General features: G+C 39.4%; 2 protein-coding genes across 9 annotated transcripts in view; one reads left to right on the top strand and one right to left on the bottom strand.

Annotated features, from left to right (window-relative positions):
* The window catches only part of CERT1 (ceramide transporter 1), a 118,862-nt gene extending 115,927 nt beyond the window's left edge, over positions 1–2,935 (bottom strand). For 4 of the 5 annotated variants that reach the window (XR_012130540.1, XM_073235010.1, XM_073235017.1 and 1 more), the window contains exon 1: positions 2,474–2,704. Coding sequence is in view for 4 of the 5 variants with exons in the window: in XM_073235010.1 (XP_073091111.1) it covers positions 2,474–2,569 (96 nt within the window). In the remaining variant the exon portion in view is untranslated. Of the gene's footprint in view, positions 1–2,473 lie in introns of all 5 variants that reach the window. The other variant, XM_037000292.2, reaches the window with a different exon arrangement.
* Positions 2,936–3,123: 188 nt separating this feature from the next.
* The window catches only part of POLK (DNA polymerase kappa), a 78,866-nt gene continuing 65,106 nt past the window's right edge, over positions 3,124–16,883 (top strand). The window contains exons 1-2 of one of the 4 annotated variants that reach the window (XM_073234998.1): positions 3,162–3,262; positions 5,203–5,244. The gene's annotated coding sequence lies outside the window, so the exon portion shown is untranslated. Of the gene's footprint in view, positions 3,263–5,202; positions 5,245–16,883 lie in introns of all 4 variants that reach the window. The other 3 variants (XM_073234985.1, XM_073234996.1, XM_073234991.1) reach the window with 3 other exon arrangements.

Here is a 16,883-nt window from a genome sequence, read left to right as displayed (position 1 = left end):
GGCTAAATAAGAAAAGGCTTCATGGAAAGAACAGTATTTGAGATAGACTCTAAAGGTGGATGAAATTCAGTCAAGAATTACGTGTGTGGAGAAACGGAAAATTTCTCCAAAGATGGAGGAAATTCAGAAGAAGCCACAAGAGATTTATTTTATCCCAGCTTAGTTGCTCTCAAGTCCTACTGAGGCATGAATCTTTTTCCATCCTTGATTCATCCTGATACTTGTTATAACCACTTAGACTTATTGTCTAGCCAGTATTTTTGGAACGTTATTGCTTAAGAAGCAATTCTATTGAAAATACGCTTCATTGGTACTTACATTTCATTTTAGATTACCATACAAAAATTTTTTTGACTGACAAATTTCGAATAAGTTTACCCCCACCCTCAACCAACATTCACTTCATTTTGGAGTAGAAGAAACAAAACAAATTAGACTGGGACTTACTATTCAATAGAAAGAAAAGAGAAGATGCTGAGTTCTAATTCTTGTTTAAATTACCAGGTGAATACAAAGGGTTCAACATTTATATATATATATATATATATATATATATATATATATAAAATTTAAAAACATGTATTCAATATATAATACTCCTGATTAAAAAGCTCCCAGAAAACATTATATATGACCATAATTTGATAAACTTCAGGTAAATTTCCTTTATAGCTGTTAAGAATACCAAAACCTGTATTCCTCTCGATTCCACATACATCAAAACTGAAGTTATACCATAGAAATGACCAAATACTACATTCATATGCATTTAAATATCAAGGAGATAGTGTTTCATTTTTTGGTCATACAGCAGTATACTTACTTCAACTACTCTGCATACAGTGACTACTCAAGAGTTCTGGTGACTCTTTCCACCGGACATTCCAATCCAATCCTCTCGCCAATAGGTCAAAGGCAAAGCTTGTTTTGTAAAATACTTAACACCACCACAGTACTAATTTGGAAGTCTCCTCATTTAATGAGAAAAGCAATGAAGCTACCAGAATCACTGAGAAGCAAAGAATCCATTTCATAACAATGCCACTTGAAAATGCACACCTATTACACAATGTACTCAATACAGATTCCTAAATTACAAAATAAATTTAATCTAAAGAAACCCCACGGAGCTTCACTTTACTGAAAATCTGTCACTGAAATTCCAATAATGATCACAGTATATCATACACACCATAATTTTTCTGCTATGCAAATAAGAGTTAAGAGTTGCAAGCCTTAGTTCTGACATACTCGTCTTTCTCATCAGTCTTCTCAATACAATATAAAAGCCTAATATGAAACAATTCCACAAACGATGTCCAAATGCTTAGCCAAAGTATGTATACTGGAAGCAGGGTGCTTTCTTATTAGCCAGTTGCTGCACATGACCTAGTATCTTATGACCAGCTTGTTGAGGGATGGCTACAGCTCCCCCTCTCCAAGTTAACTGTTAGCTCCAGCCATTTCTAAAAGTTTAAAATGAAGGGAGAAGGAAGTAAAAAAGGCAATGTGGCTCTTCCCGTAACAAAACTCAAAAAACGAGAGAACCTCCCCCAAACCCCCCAAACCATGTACTATCCAAAGAAAAGATCGCCCACCCACTTTCTTAAGAAGGGTCTCATCGGTTTGTAACTAGTTAGCCTTAGAGTCCTGCAACTATCTGCTTTGCTAAAATATTGAAAAAGTGGTTTTAAAAACTGTAGTTTTTAAAGGGAGGATAATATGTGTTTCCTTACTCTGGCACTCTGTCTTAAAGAGTATTTTATTATTAAAAAACGCTCTTCTTCCTGAACTAAAAGGTGGGTCTCAGCTCTGACATTCCAAGTTACTGTATTTTTTGTACCTATCATGTGCGGATTCAATAGCTCTTCTGATTGGGGTAAAGAGTGAGGGAAAGAGTACCTAAGTCCTCTTCATTGACATCTTTCCCTATATGTAACCTGGCACAGTTTACCACTTCAGGTTTTAGCAGCAAGCCAAGTTGCTCCGGCTTCTGCCTATATACAGCTGCGTCCAAAGAACACCTGCCCCATGCGACCCCCAACCCTACTCTGCTCGACATCTCCGGACTAACCTCGTTTGAGAGGTCCGATGTGCACCGCTTTCATACCAGTCATTCGGGAACCGCTGTTGCCCAACCAAGATTCTTGTACCCGGGACAGCTGCCACCCTGGGTCCCAAGTCACAGTTCGCATCCCGTTCCCAAACTGGATTCGGATCTGGGACACGTTTTCCTCGGTCCTCGGCCGCCGCCGCCACCGGGCTCCGGGGCAGGCGAAGAAAACAGTCCCCCTCCCCCCAATCCCCACCCCAGTCCTCGCCCGGGCACTCCTGCGGCAGTTAGCCCCGCACCCGAGCACATTCCGCAGCCCCGGCCCCAGGACTGTCCTTGCTCCCGCCCAGCCCCACCCCGTGCCCTCAGCGGCTGGCCTTGGTGCAGGTGAGTCTGGGCAGGAGGCCGCAGGTTGCTCACCTTGCTGAGGACCCCGCAGCGCTCCACAGGCGGTCCGGACTCCGTCTCCGGATCCTCCTCCGAGCCCGACGAGTTCCAGCTCTGGTTATCCGACATGGAGGCGCGACAGCCGAGCAGGAGACCGGCCCCCGCTCCCCGAGCTCGGCGGGAGGAGGCGCCCAGTACCCGGGGTGAAGGGTCAGAGGATGGTGAAGAGAAAAGTGCCCGCTCCGGCGCGGGGGGAGCTGGAAGAGGGACTAAGTCAGCCCGCCGCCGCCGCCGCGCCTGACACCGAGCGGACCGGGAAGGAGGACGAGAGGCGAAGGAAGCCTGCCCTTCCAGCCGTCAGCTGCCGCTGTCGCCGTGACCTCTGCGCTGCGCCCGCCGCCACCACCCGAACTCAGTCCTCTCGATGCCGATCTCAAACAGAGAAGGAAGAGGAATGTAAAAGGGAGAGAAATCCAGCCCCAGAGACCCAGGTGCACTCACACCTCCGCTACCGCCGCCATCTTCCTGCCTGTCCCACTATTTACCCTCCCATTCTCTCTCCCCTCCCCTTCGTCCTCCCATTCTCCCCCCTGCTCCCCGCCCCGTCCCCCTCCCAGCGTTTGACGCGACACGCCGCGGACTCGGGGGTCCCCTCCCGCGCACTACCTCCGGCCCTCCCGTATGACGACGGGTAAAAAAGTAGGAGGAGCGGAGAAAGGAGAAGGAGGAATAGGGACTCCGCTGTGTTGCATTCTGGGAATGACACGACTCTGTCAGCTGCGCAGCCTCCTGGGAGTTGTAGTCGCGATCCTGAGGCACTTGGTGAGTGTTCCACGCAGGGAAGGCTTGTAGCCTTGGGGACGGTCAAACGGTGGGTGGGTTTCGTTTGACAGTTGTATGACCCATCTCTTCGGCCGCTCTTCTGTCTCTGCCTTGCGTGTTTATGAGGAGCTGGCCGGATTTGCGGGCCCGGCCGTGAGATAACTCTCCGCTGAGGATTCCGGGCCTGCCTTACATCGCAGCTTCCAGATCCCGAGACCATCTACGCTTGTCTCGCGGCGGTTATACTGGGCGCTTCCGCCTCAAACACTGGCCGGCGGTTGGCGACCTCTCTAGTGACATGGGGGTTTCTTTCCCCAAACCACCTCTGCAAATGTCGGAGGTCTTCCTTGTCGCTTTTTAAAAGTTAGACTTCACACCTGAGGTTTCCTGCTTTGAAGGGAGAATTCTTAGTACTTTCGCACTAGAGCAAACATTTTGCATTAGATTTACAGAGTTTTTATTTTGTGGAAAGCAGTTTTGAAGGTGACAGAGAATAAATGACGATTGAAGAGTTTTTAAAGTAAAATAAGAATGTGATGTGATACCCTGCAGTCTTCTCTTAGTTATAAATGAGTATCTTCCTAAAACCCAGGTTAACCATCTCTACCTACCTAACTTCTCTTTCAAAACTAAAGGTTGGAGTAGAAACTTTCTTGTAGAAGAAAGACCAAAGTGCATAGTGTTATTGAATAATAAGGGATTAGGCAATAGAGAGCTGGCTTTGACTTAAGGGTAGAGATTAATTAGTGCAAAGACCAACAGAAGATCTAACAGATCTTGTCTTTTTGAATATTTTATTAAGGATAATTTTTATTGTGAGGTCTTTAACTTTCCTCTCGTTTGCTGCTTTTACTTCTTGTCAATTTCCTAATACTTGCCAACAGCAAAATTCCTTATTAAACCTGAGAAAGAATGAATATCTGCTTGCTGCAGGAGACGGGAGTATATAGTAAAAGTGTGAGTAGGAAAAAGACACAGTGATGAAATAACTCTGGTAGCTATAGAGGCCAATTTAAATGGTATCTTAAGGAAAAAATGTAATGATGGTAAGTGTCTCTGAGAAGTATCTATGACATATTTCATTCCCTCAATTTGATATTGTATAGATGCTGAATCAGTTGTAAATAATCTCTTGTATTAATATGTTACAAATTGTTTTTCCATTGTGAAATCAAGTGATAGTGAACAATTGAAAGCCATTCAGATGAATAAAAACTTGAGGTAAAGCTTTTGAAAATACTTTGTCAACATGTTAATTAAAACATAACCCCAAGGTTGTCATTCAAAAGAGAAAAAAAAACCCACTTAGCTCATTTTTTTCCTCTTTATTGAATTACTTACTTATACCTTTAAAATGTTGAATACTGTAGCAAGTAAGTTTCTGATTACCTAATTCATATAGGCTTCCTATTTCTGCATTTTAAAACACATTAGTCTTTAATAAATGGTCGTGAATTGTTGAGAAATCCACTTAATAATGCAGTTTAGAATCATGGGAGCATAGTATATATTTATTTTGAAATTGTCTATTTTATACATTTCTAAATTGTGTGTGGTTGTAACCACTACCACTTAGATTACCAAGGTGCCCATTTGGTAGAAAATTGTTTTGTTGTATTTAGTGTTAATATGAAAGAAATCTCCTTTTTAAAAAAGATTTTGTTACAGTTTTCCTCTATACTTGCAAGACTATTTTTAAATGTTTTTTGTAAGGACAGGAGGATTTTTGTATACTGATTAGAATTCCACAGTAGAGGTTGGGATTCACTTCATTTCTGTTGATGGGAAGAAATTTCAATACAAGAATAAAATATGTGAGCTTTCTCTTTATCTTATGGTGAGAGTGATAACTTCCGAGTTTTCTCTTACCTAGAGCCTTCCCAAACCCTCTATAAATGTTCTGTATTTTTTCTATTAGTAATTTTTTTTTTTACTTTTAGAACTTGAATCCGCCTGGAATTTATTTTTGTATATGGAATGAGGTAGGAATTTAATTGGGCTAATAAAGTGTTAGACCAACACTTTATCAGTCTGTTCTTTCCTTAAAATCTATATGATATGCAAAATCTCTTTCTACTTTGGTCTGTCTGTGGACTCCATTCTTTTTCACTGATCTGTGTGTCTATTATGCTACTATTGTAATGATTTAATTAATTTATACTATTTTCATACATATAGTAGCAGAATTCTCCAGATGTTCTTTTTCATTTGGATATTTTTGTGTATCTTCTCTTACAGATGAATTTTAGAACAGCTTGTCAGATTGCATGAAAATTTTATGGGGATTGAGGTTGAGAATGCACTTAATTTGTTAAGAAAATGACATGTTTACAATATTAAATCAGCCTTGGTCAGGCACTTCACATACCTAATTGACTTACTCCTTATAAACAATATAAGGTGAGCATTGTTGTCCTCATTTTAAGGATAATGAAATTGAATGTCAGAGAGGCTAAGTAACTTACCTAATGTCATATAGCTACTAATTGACAGAGTTAGAATTTGAACACAGATCTGAATTCTAAGACCATACCCTTTTCTTTGCTTCAAAATATCTCTGAAAGTGGGAATAATTACCTGGTGATAAGGATATCAAAGCAACTATGCCCTTAATTCAGCTAATGATTTTGAACATCTTTCATTTATCCAGTCTACCCAAATGTAGAATATATTATTTTTTATTGTATTTCTATTATTATTTCTGTATCTAATATTTAACATGAAGAAACTGAACCAAAGAGAAGTTGTGTAACTTTCAAAGGTCATAAAGCTAGTAAAGAGCATGGTTGCAGTTTTAGGCCAAGAATCCTGGTTCCAATATTCATTCTCATCCCACTAGAGTTCTTCGATTCCTCTTCTGTCTCTTTATCGTCCACCTCACCTCATCATCCCAGATTTATTAGCACCATGCTCTAACCAACTGAACTAACCGGCCACCTGCAATTATCCCAGATTTAATCTCCACTAAACAGCAATCCCAAAGAAAAACCTTCATCCCTGCCCTTCACTCCCACTGCCAAGATAGAAGCCAAAAAAGCCATTGGTGTTGGAACTGAGAACATTTGCAATTTTGCTGAGAAACAGATAATGAGGAATATCTCTTCCTGATGCCAGAGCTATAGCAAGAGAGGATGTCCCAAGTTAAAACTGAAAACATCGTCTAATTGTTTTTAACAATACTATAAAGAGCCCTTATTTTCAGCTCAGGCTGCTCTAGCAAAATAACCACAGACTGGGTGGCTCTGGTTCCTCTTCTTATACGAATACCAATCCAATTGGATTAGGGCCTGCCATTTAGAACTCACTTAACCATATAGGTTCCATCTCTAAATACAGTTACACTGGAATTAAAGCCTTCAAATATGAATTTTGGCGGAGACACAATTTAGACAGTAACAGAACTTATAGGTTCTATATTCCTACAGTATTATGTTAAAGATGCATTTTGAGTTAATAGTCCTTTTTAGCTAATCAGGAATTATCTGTTATTTTATAATGCTATTCCAAACTAAACAAAAGCAGTTAAAAAATGGGGATTGAGGGGACTGGATTAAAGATGGCGGCATGAGAGGTGAGACAGAGACCTCCTCCTAAAACCACATATAATACAAAAATACAATTAATACAACTAAACCTGAAACAGCAACAGGAAAGAAGGCTGTACCAGACTGCATATACCTGGAGAAAAAAGCAGACCTTATAGAACAGGGTAATGTATCAAAGCTGTGACCTGGTGGGTCTGAAGCCCAACCCCCACCCTAGCTCGCCTGCGGGACGAAGAGAAATAGAGCGGGGAGGGAGTAGAGAACTGGTACTGCTGAATACCTAGCCCTAGAGATCTGCTCTGGGAGCATGAACCTACATTGCATGGCACTCTGATGATTTAGTGGGGTTGGACAGCTAAGACAAGAGGAATACCTGGAGAGATGGACATTCCAGCTGATTGTGGAAAACAGGAATTCATACCCGGCTGTTCTGGGTGGGCAGTCTGAGAGACTTCCTAAAAGTGAGAGGGCTGCTAAAGGGACAAAAATTGCACAGTGCTTATTGTTCAGGAGAAAGGACAGGTAGACAAAATTGCCTGGGTGCACTCTGCCCACCAGGTTGGGAACTTAAATAATCTTCAGGTGCTCCATCCCCCTGGCTGGCTACGCAGCTCCAAGGTCCCTCTCTGTAATATGCAGCCTACTGTGTCTTCCTCCTGGCTAGCCTGTACCTGGCTCAGGCTCGCAAACCAGCAACCCCTGCCCTGGCATTATGCCAGCCAGAGGAAAGCCCCGCCTATGGCAGCTACAAACACAAAGCATAGAGGATTAACCTGTGTGTTCAGCCCACTGGTTCTGGCAGTGGAAGGAGGCACAGCAACCCGGAAGCAGGAAACAGCTCTTCCATCCCCCCAAGCACCAACACTGCTCCCCTATGATCCCCGATAATTCTCCAGGGACTGAGCAGCTCCAGAGAGTAGAGCTTCTGGGCAATAGAGGACACCACAGACAAAGTATGAAACATCAAAAGAAACAAGTTCAAAACAAAATTATGAATACAACTGAGAAAGATTCAAATGAAATTGACCACATGAATCTCCCTGAAAGAGATTTCAAAGTAAAAATCATAAACATGCTCATGCACATACAGAAAAATATTCAAGAACTCAGGAATGAATTTAGGATAGAGAGCGAATCATTGAAGAACACAATGGGGGTATTAAAAGAGGATTAGATATGGGGGAGGAGATGATAAATGAAATAGAAATTAGGGAAGAGGAATACAAAGAAGCCAAGACACAGAAAGGAAAAAGGATGTCTAAGAATGAAAGAATACTGAGAACTGTGTGACCAATCCAATCCAAGTGAAACAATATTCATATCATGGGGGTACCAGAAGAAGAAGAGAGAGAAAAAGGGATAGAAAGTGTCTTTGAGGAGGTAATTGCTGAAAACTTCCCCAATCATTGGGAAGAAGATAGTCTCTCAGGCCATGGAGGTGCACAGATCTCCCAACACAGGTGACCCCAGGAGGACAACACCAAGACTTATAATAATTAAAATCACAAAGTTCAAGGATAAGGACTGACTATTAAAAGCAGCCAGAGAGAGAAATAAGATCACATACAAAGGAAAACCCATCGGACTTCTCAGCAGAAAGCTTACAGGCCAGAAGGAAATGGCATGATGTATTTAATGCAATGAAGCAGAAGGACCTCAAACCAAGATTACTTTATCTGGAAATATTATGATTAAAATTTGAAGGAGGCATTAAACAATTTCCAGATAAGCAAAAGCTGAGAGAATTTACTCCCACAAACCATCTCTACAGTGTATTTTGGAGGGACTGCTATAGATGGAAGTGTTCCTAAGGTTAAATAGCTGTCACAGAGGTAATAAAAAGGGATAGACAAAAGTACAGAATATGATACCTCATATATAAAGTATGAAGGAGGAAGAAAAAGGAGGGGGAAAAAAGAATGTTTAGATTGTGTTTGTAATAGGATACTAAGTGAGATAAGTTAGACTCTTAGATAGTAAGGAAGTTACCCTTGAACCTTTGGTAATGACGAATCTAAAGCCTGCAATGGCAATAAGTACATACCTATTGATAATCACCCTAAATGTGAATGGTCTGAATGTACCAATCAAAAGATATACACTCACTGAATGGATAAAAAAGAGACCCAACTATATGCTGCCTACAAGAAACTCACCTGAAACCCAAAGACATACACAGACTAAAACTGTAGGGACAGAAAAAGATATTTCATGCAACTTACAGGGAGAAAAAAAGCAGGAGTTGCAATACTGCTATCAGACAAAATAGACTTCAAAACAAAGTCACAGGAGACAAAGAAGGACATTACATAGTGAAAAAAGGGTCAATCCAACAAGAGGATATAACCATTATAAATATCTATGCTCCCAACACAGGAGCACCTACATATGTGAATCAAATACTAACACAATTAAAAGGGGAAATAGAATGTAATGCATTCATTCTAGGAGACTTCAACACTCCACTCACTCCAAAGGACAGATCAACCAAATAGAAAATAAGTAAGGAAACAGAGGCATGGAACCACACATTAAAACAGATTGACCTAATAGACATCTACAGAACTCTACACCCAAAAGCAGCAGGATACACATTCTTTTCAAGTGCACACAGAACATTTTCCAGAATAGGTCACATATAAGGCCACAAAAAGAGCCTCAGTAAATTCAAAAAGATTACAATTGTACCAACCAACTTCTCAGATCACAAGGGTATAAAACAAGAAATAAATTGTACAAAGAAAACAAGAAGATCACATGGAGGCTTAACAGAATGCTCCGAAATCATCAATGGATCAATGACCAAATTAAAACAGAGATCAAGCAATATATGGAGACAAATGAAAACAACAACACAACACCCCAACTTCTGTGGGATGCAGTGAAGGCAATTCTAAGAGGGACGTATATAGGAATCTAAGCCTATATAAAGAAGGAAGAACAATCCCAAATGTATAGTCTAAATTCACAATTATTGAAACTTGCAAAAGAAAAACAAATGAAGCCGAAAGTCAGCATAAGAAGGAACATAATAAAGATCAGAGAAGAAATAAGTAAAATTCAGAAGAATAAAACAATAGAAAAATTTAATGAAACCAACAGCTGGTTCTTTAAGAAAATAAACAAAATAGATAAACCCCCAGCCAGACTTATTAAGAAAAACAGAATCTACACACATAAAGAGAATCAAAAATGAGAAAGGAAAAATCACAATGGACACCACAGAAATACAAACAATTGTTAGAGAATACTATGAAAATCTATATGGTAACAAACTGGATAACCTCAAAGAAATGGACAACTTTCTACAAAAACACAACCTTCCAAGACTGACCCAGGAAGAAAGAGAAAATCTAAATAGACCAATTACCAGCAAAGAAGTTGAATCGGTAATCAAAAAATACCCAAGAACAAAATTCCCAGACCAGATGGATTCACCACTGAATTTTATCAGACATTTAGAGAAGATATATACCCATTCTCCTTAAAACTTTTCCAAAAAATAGAAGAGGAGAGAATACTTCCAAACTCATTCTTTGAAGCCAGCATCACTCTAATACCAAAAGCAGGCAAAGACACCATAAGAAAAGAAAACTACAGACCAATATCCCTGATGAACATACATGCAAAAATACTCAACAAAATATTAGCAAACCAAATTAAAAAATACATAAAAAGGATCATACACCATGACCAAGTGGGATTCATCCCAGGATGCAAGGATGGTACATTTGAAAATCCATCAACATCATCCACCATATCAACAAAAAGAAGGACAAAAACCACATGATCATCTCCATAGATTCTGAAAAAGCATTTGACAAAATTCAAAATCCATTCATGATAAAAACTCTCAACAAAATGGGTATAGAGGGCAAGTACCTCAACATAATAAAGGCCAAATATGACAAACCCACAGCCAACATCATACTTAACAGTGAGAAGCCAAAAGCTTTTCCTCTAAGATTGGGAACAAGACAAGGATGCCCACTCTCCTGTCTTTTATTCAACATAGTACTGGAGGTCCTAGCCATGGAAATCAGACAACACAAAGAAATAAAACGCTTCCAGATAGGTAAGGAAGAAGTCAAACTGTCACTGTTTGCAGATGAAATGATATTGCACGTAAAGAACCCTAAAGATTCCACTCCAAAACTACTAGAACTAATTTCTGAATTCAGCAAAGTTGGAGGATACAAAATTAATACACACAGAAATCCATTGCCTTTCTATACACTAACAATGAACTAGCAGAAAGAGAAATCAGGAAAACAATTCCATTCACAACTGCATCGAAAAGGATAAAATACCTAGGAATAAACCTAACCAAAGAAGTGAAAGACTTATACCCTAAAAACTACAAGACACTCTTAAGAGAAATTAAAGAGGATACTAATAAATGGAAATTCATCCCATGCTCTTTGGTAGGAAGAATTAATATTTTCAAAATGGCCATCCTGCCTAAAGCAATGTACAGATTCAGTGCAATCCCTATCAGAATACTGACAGCGTTCTTCAATGAGCTGGAACAAATAGTTCTAAAATTCATATGGAATGACAAAAGACCCCGAATAGCCAAACCAATCCTGAGAAGGAAGAATAAAGCAGGGGGGACCTTGCTTCCCAACTTCAAGCTTTACTACAAAGCCACAGTAATCAAGACAATTTGGTTACTGGCACAAGAACAGATCTGTAGACCAGTGGAACAAACTAGAGAGTCCAGATATTAACCCAAGCGAATATAGTCAATTAAGATAAGATAAAGGAGCCATGGACATACAATGGCAAATGATAGCCTCTTCAACAGCTGGTGCTGGCAAAACTGGACAGCTACATGTAAGAGAATGAAAGTGGATTACTATCTTACTCCATTCACGAAAGTAAACTTGAAATGGATTAAAGACCTGAATGTAAGTCGTGAAACCATAATACTCTTAGAAGAAAATATAGGCAAAACTCTCTTGAATATAAACATGAACAACTTCTTCATGAACATATCTCCATGGACAAGGGAAACAAAAGCAAAAATGAACAAGTGGGATTATATCAAACTAAAATGCTTCTGTACTGCAAAGCTCACCATCAGTAGAACAAAAAGGCATCCTGCAGTATGGGAGAATATCTTCATAAATGACATATCTGATAAGGGGTTGACTTATCCAAAATATACAAAGAGTTCATGCACCTCAACAAACCAAAAGCAAATAACCCAATTACAAAATGGGCAGAGGTTCTGAACAGACACTTCTTCAAAGAAATCCAGATGGCCAACAGACATATGAAAGATGCTCCACATCGCTAATCATCAGAGATGCAAATTAAAACCACAATGAGGTATCACCTTGCACGAGTTAGGATGGCCAATATCCAAAAGAAAAGAACTAGAACTAATGGTGGCAAGGATGTGGAGAAAGGGGAGCCCTACTATACTGCTGGTGGGAATGTAAATAGTTAAGCCATTGTGGAAAGCAGTATGGAGGTTCCTCAAAAAACTAAAAATAGAAATACCATTTGAGCCAGGAATTCCACTCTTTCGAATTTACCCTAAGAATGCAGCAGCCCAGTTTGAAAAAGACATATGGATTCCTTTGTTCTTTGCAGCAGTATTTACAAAAGCCAAGAAATGGAAGCAACATAAGTGTCCATCAGTAGATGAATGGATAAAGAAGAGGTGGTACATATACACAACGGAATATTATTCAACCATAAGAAGAAAACAAATCCTACCATTTGCAACAACATAGATGGCCCTAGAGGGTATTTTGTTCAGTAAAATAAGCCAGGCAGAGAAAGACAATTATCAAGTGATTTCACTCATCTGTGGAGTATAAGAACAAAAAAAAAAAAAAACTGAAGGAACAAAACAGCAGCAGACTCACAGGACCCAAGAATGGACTAACAGTTACCAAAGGGAAAAGGACTGGGGAGGATGGGGGGGAGGGAGGGATAATGGGGAAAAGGGGCAGTACGATTAGCACACATAATGTAGGGGTGGCAGAGGGAAGGCAGTACACACAGAGAAGACACACTGATGGATAGTGACTGTAATGGTTATGTGGTGGGGACTTGATAATGGGGGGAATCTAGTAACCACATTGTTGTTCATGTAAATATATATTAATTATACAAAAAATGAATAAAGAAATAATTAGGGATTCACATGATTTTGCAAGCTTAGACATATTAATCTTTGAAATAGAGGTACTGATCTATGATAGCAACAGTCTGAAACTGGAAGACAAATGAACAAAATACAGCATGTGAATAATAGCTGATTTTTTGTCCTGTTTTAATGTCTTGAATAATTATGTGGCTAGCGAAATTGTAGACCCCTTGAATTTTCTTCTTTATACCAGTTTGTATGGAAAAATTTCATCCATATATGTTTATGTGTATGCATGTGTGTATGTATCACTTTTGTGATAGAAGAAAAGGTAACTATAAATCATATCATCTAGTTTAGGGTTAGTTGTATCTCCTCACATTTAGAGTTCCTAAATTTTCAACTCAGAGTTGTTGAAACACTGTTTTCCATACATTTTCCTCTTCACCAATAAGAGGTTTGATGATTGTGACATTTCTTAAGAATGCCCCATTTTGTTTTCAGTTTTTTTTCCCCAATCCACCAACACCTATTCTACATGTTTTGCTGCATAGGTAATGACAATTGTGCTTCACTGGCAAGGATCATGTGAAGCATCCCAATCTCAGAGATGTTAAAATGTGAAAAAATGGGTGTCCTTGAAGCAATGAAATATAATATCTGGTTTTCTTTTTCTTTTTTAAGCATGCCTTTTCATTTTTTTCCTGAGAACACTGTTTATGATTTTCAGAATATAAAAAGTAGCTGTATGTGTGTATGGAGAGAAGAGAGAGAAAGGCACTATTTATACCATTAGACAAATTACATTTTTAATTTATCAGTATACTGTGGACATCTGTTTCGTAGCATTCTTTTTAATGACTGCATGGAGGTCCTCTTTTGATGGAGAGTGACAAATTTTCATTCTTTGCTATTGCAAAAATGGTATAAGGAGCAACAGTTTATTTATGCTTGTGCATTTAGACCATGATTGATGTTTGACTTTTGGACACTTTAAGGGAAGCATTTTTTACAGAAATATCAGTGAGGTGATTTCCTTTAGCTTCTGGTGGCAAGGTAGAATTCCCAGGGACCTTAAGAATACCCAAAGCAGCATGTAACAGTATGGCATCCAAAAATTCCTGAACATAAGGGCCATTTTTAATTTTATCTCAGGTGGAAGTAAGGAAGCTGTTTCCATAACATTCCAAAATCTTGAGCCACTCTCAAAGCATAGCTAATACTGGTATAAAGATTGCAGTTTTGCCTTTGCTAGGATACAGGCCTATTAGAGCGCATATAGCTTGGTGTATTGGGCCAGAGTAGCCAGAGGCAAAGGTGCTTGCTTCAGTTACTTCAAAAAGGGGTTGATGTTGCACCTCTACCACAATATTTACTATGAAAAGTCAGCATTATCCAAAGGAGTTACCTGTAAGTCATCACAGGGGGTTAGAAGGTGATCTGTCATTATTAAGCAGTGATTCAGGGTTTTGTTGGTAAGGTGGGGAGAGGAGCAGCAGAGTTAATGTTATTACAGTAGGCAAAAGTGATGTAAGTGGCACAACAGGAGAATTTCATAGGAAATGAGATGGGTTCTTGAAAGATGAGTACAATTACAGTTAAGAGCTTCAACAGCATGTGGCACAAAGATGGTTAAAGATGATATCATGACTATTTCCTCAGTTACCTTTACAAGAGGAGCAGTAGCTGGTATAGCTCTGAGGCAGGGTGGGTATGTCTTGGCTATTGGATCTACTTGTTGGCTGTAATATCCTATGGGTTGGTGGTTGTCCTCATGCTTTTGGGTAAGTACCCCAAGCACATTCTCTTCTTTTTCATAAACAAAAAGGAAGAAAGGGAGTTGATAATTGGAGCATCCAAGGGCAGGACAGTTTATTAAACTTTCTTTTAAGATTTTAAAATTCATGTCATCTTAATCTTCCCAGATAATATGGCCAGGTTTACTGGTTTTTAACAAGGCACAAAAAGATGGCCACAAGGGAAAAACTTGGAATCTAGTTGTGACAATAGACTGCCAATCTGAGAAAACCTCACAGTTGATGTTTAGTTTTGGGTTTTGGGAAGTTCAGGATGCTGCAAAGCTTGTCTGGATCTAAATGCAGTCCTTGTTCTGACATTAGGTGTCTTAAATACTGAACTTGAGTTGGAACACATTGTAATTTTTCCTTAGAGACTTTATGTCCCTTTTTGTCTAAGAGTTAGCAAATGAATGCTATCTTCTTGTGTTAAGGCTTGGGAAGGAGAGCAGAGAAAGTAAGCCATCCACATATTAAAGTGAAGCCTTCAGGGAACATGATATCGTTTGGTCAGTCTTTAAAGTTTGTGAGAAATGAAAAGAGCTTTCAGTGAAACTCTGCAGCATTATTATGCAGGTATATTGCTCTCCTTCCCAAGTAAAGACAAATAGCTACTTACTGCAGTACTGAAGAGAGCACTACATAAATCAATCACACACACACACACACACACACACACACACACACACACACACACACACACACACACAAATGCTTTCCATTGGGATGGAGGCTAAAAAGTGTGGGGATTGTGGATAACAGGGTGCTGAGGAGGAAATAGTCATGATATCATCTTTAACCATCTTTGTGCCACATGCTGTTGAAGCTCTTAACTGTAATTGTACTCATCTTTCAAGAACCCATCTTATTTCCTATTTCCCCCTTGGTTTCCTCAGAGTTAAAATAAGGGAGTAGTGCAGGAAATAATTGGATTTTGCCCATGAAGAGGGTGGTAGCTAATCCAATAGGAAGAAATGACTAGTGTATTTGGAATTAACTTTAGTGCCATCAAAGACAGAGGAAATAAAAGATGTTGAAAAGTCATTTGATTTACCCATGTGGCTATTTTGGTGGCTGCTGTCAAACTCTAGAATTATTTCCCCTTTTAGAGAGAAAGAAATTCCAACATGATATTTTTCCAAGAAATCTTGGCCCAACAAATAAATACGGACAGAGGAACTAAGAAGATAAGGTGGGATATCTCTTTAAGGACCTAAGCAAAAGGGGAAATATTTGTAGGTAGGAACCTATCAAGGATTATTAAAGACCTTCAGAATTTGAACCATTTTAATTCTTCAAGGCAGGGGCTGTTTAATGGTAGTGAGGCTGAGCACCAGGAGTGCAGCTCTGATGTCAATAAGGATAGAGAGATTCATTCCCAATCTGGAGAGTGGTTTCTTCTAGTCAGTTAAGGAGAAGAATTGGGGAAAACTTCTGTAGCTCCTTAGACTCCTGTCATTGGGGATTAGGAGAGCACTAGAAAGGTTGGTTAGAGGGTTAAAGGAGCCTGGTGTGCATAAGCTTGTATCAGTCTTTATTCTACTGTCCTGGCATTTTTAGTAATGGCAGAGACCATGATGATATTGTTTTTGTTTAGGGGCCTTCATTCATTGGTGTTGAAAATTGAAGATTTTGGTCTTCCTTTCAGTTGAATCATCTAGGGTGCAGGCAAGCTAGTTTGCTAAATTAACTAAGTCTGCAGTGGACTAGTTTCCTATCACATCTTGGTCCTTTTAAGAGAAAGATCCTTGTTCAGTCCATTAATGAGAGTGAAAGGCTACCCAAGTGGATTCAACATACAGAAGAACACCAGAATTTTCTTTAAAGACAATTTGGAGCAAGCTATAATAATTATGCATGGGCTCATTGGGCTTGTGGGTATTAGTCTGAATCTTATTCCAATTGACCAGCTTTGGAAAAGCCCACAAATTGCCAAATGGGTCACTTGGTGATTACCCAAGCCTGATCATATAATAAGGTTACAGGGGTTTCTCTTTCACCAAGTTATAATTCTGAAGACTTCTTGGAATCATTCTAATTGGTAGTTTTCATCCACTGTTGGGCCTGGCCTTCACCAACAAGCATGTGGACTAGCTGATAAAGTCAGAGAAGCCAGGTCAATAAGTTTGAATAACTATATTAAATTCCTTAACAAATCTGTAGGGATCCTCAGTTAC

Source organism: Manis javanica, chromosome 1 (genome assembly GCF_040802235.1).
Source record: "Manis javanica isolate MJ-LG chromosome 1, MJ_LKY, whole genome shotgun sequence".
NCBI classification, from domain to species: Eukaryota; Metazoa; Chordata; class Mammalia; order Pholidota; family Manidae; genus Manis; species Manis javanica.
Note: the sequence above shows the minus strand (reverse complement) of the source record. Positions and strands in the feature narration are given on the sequence as shown.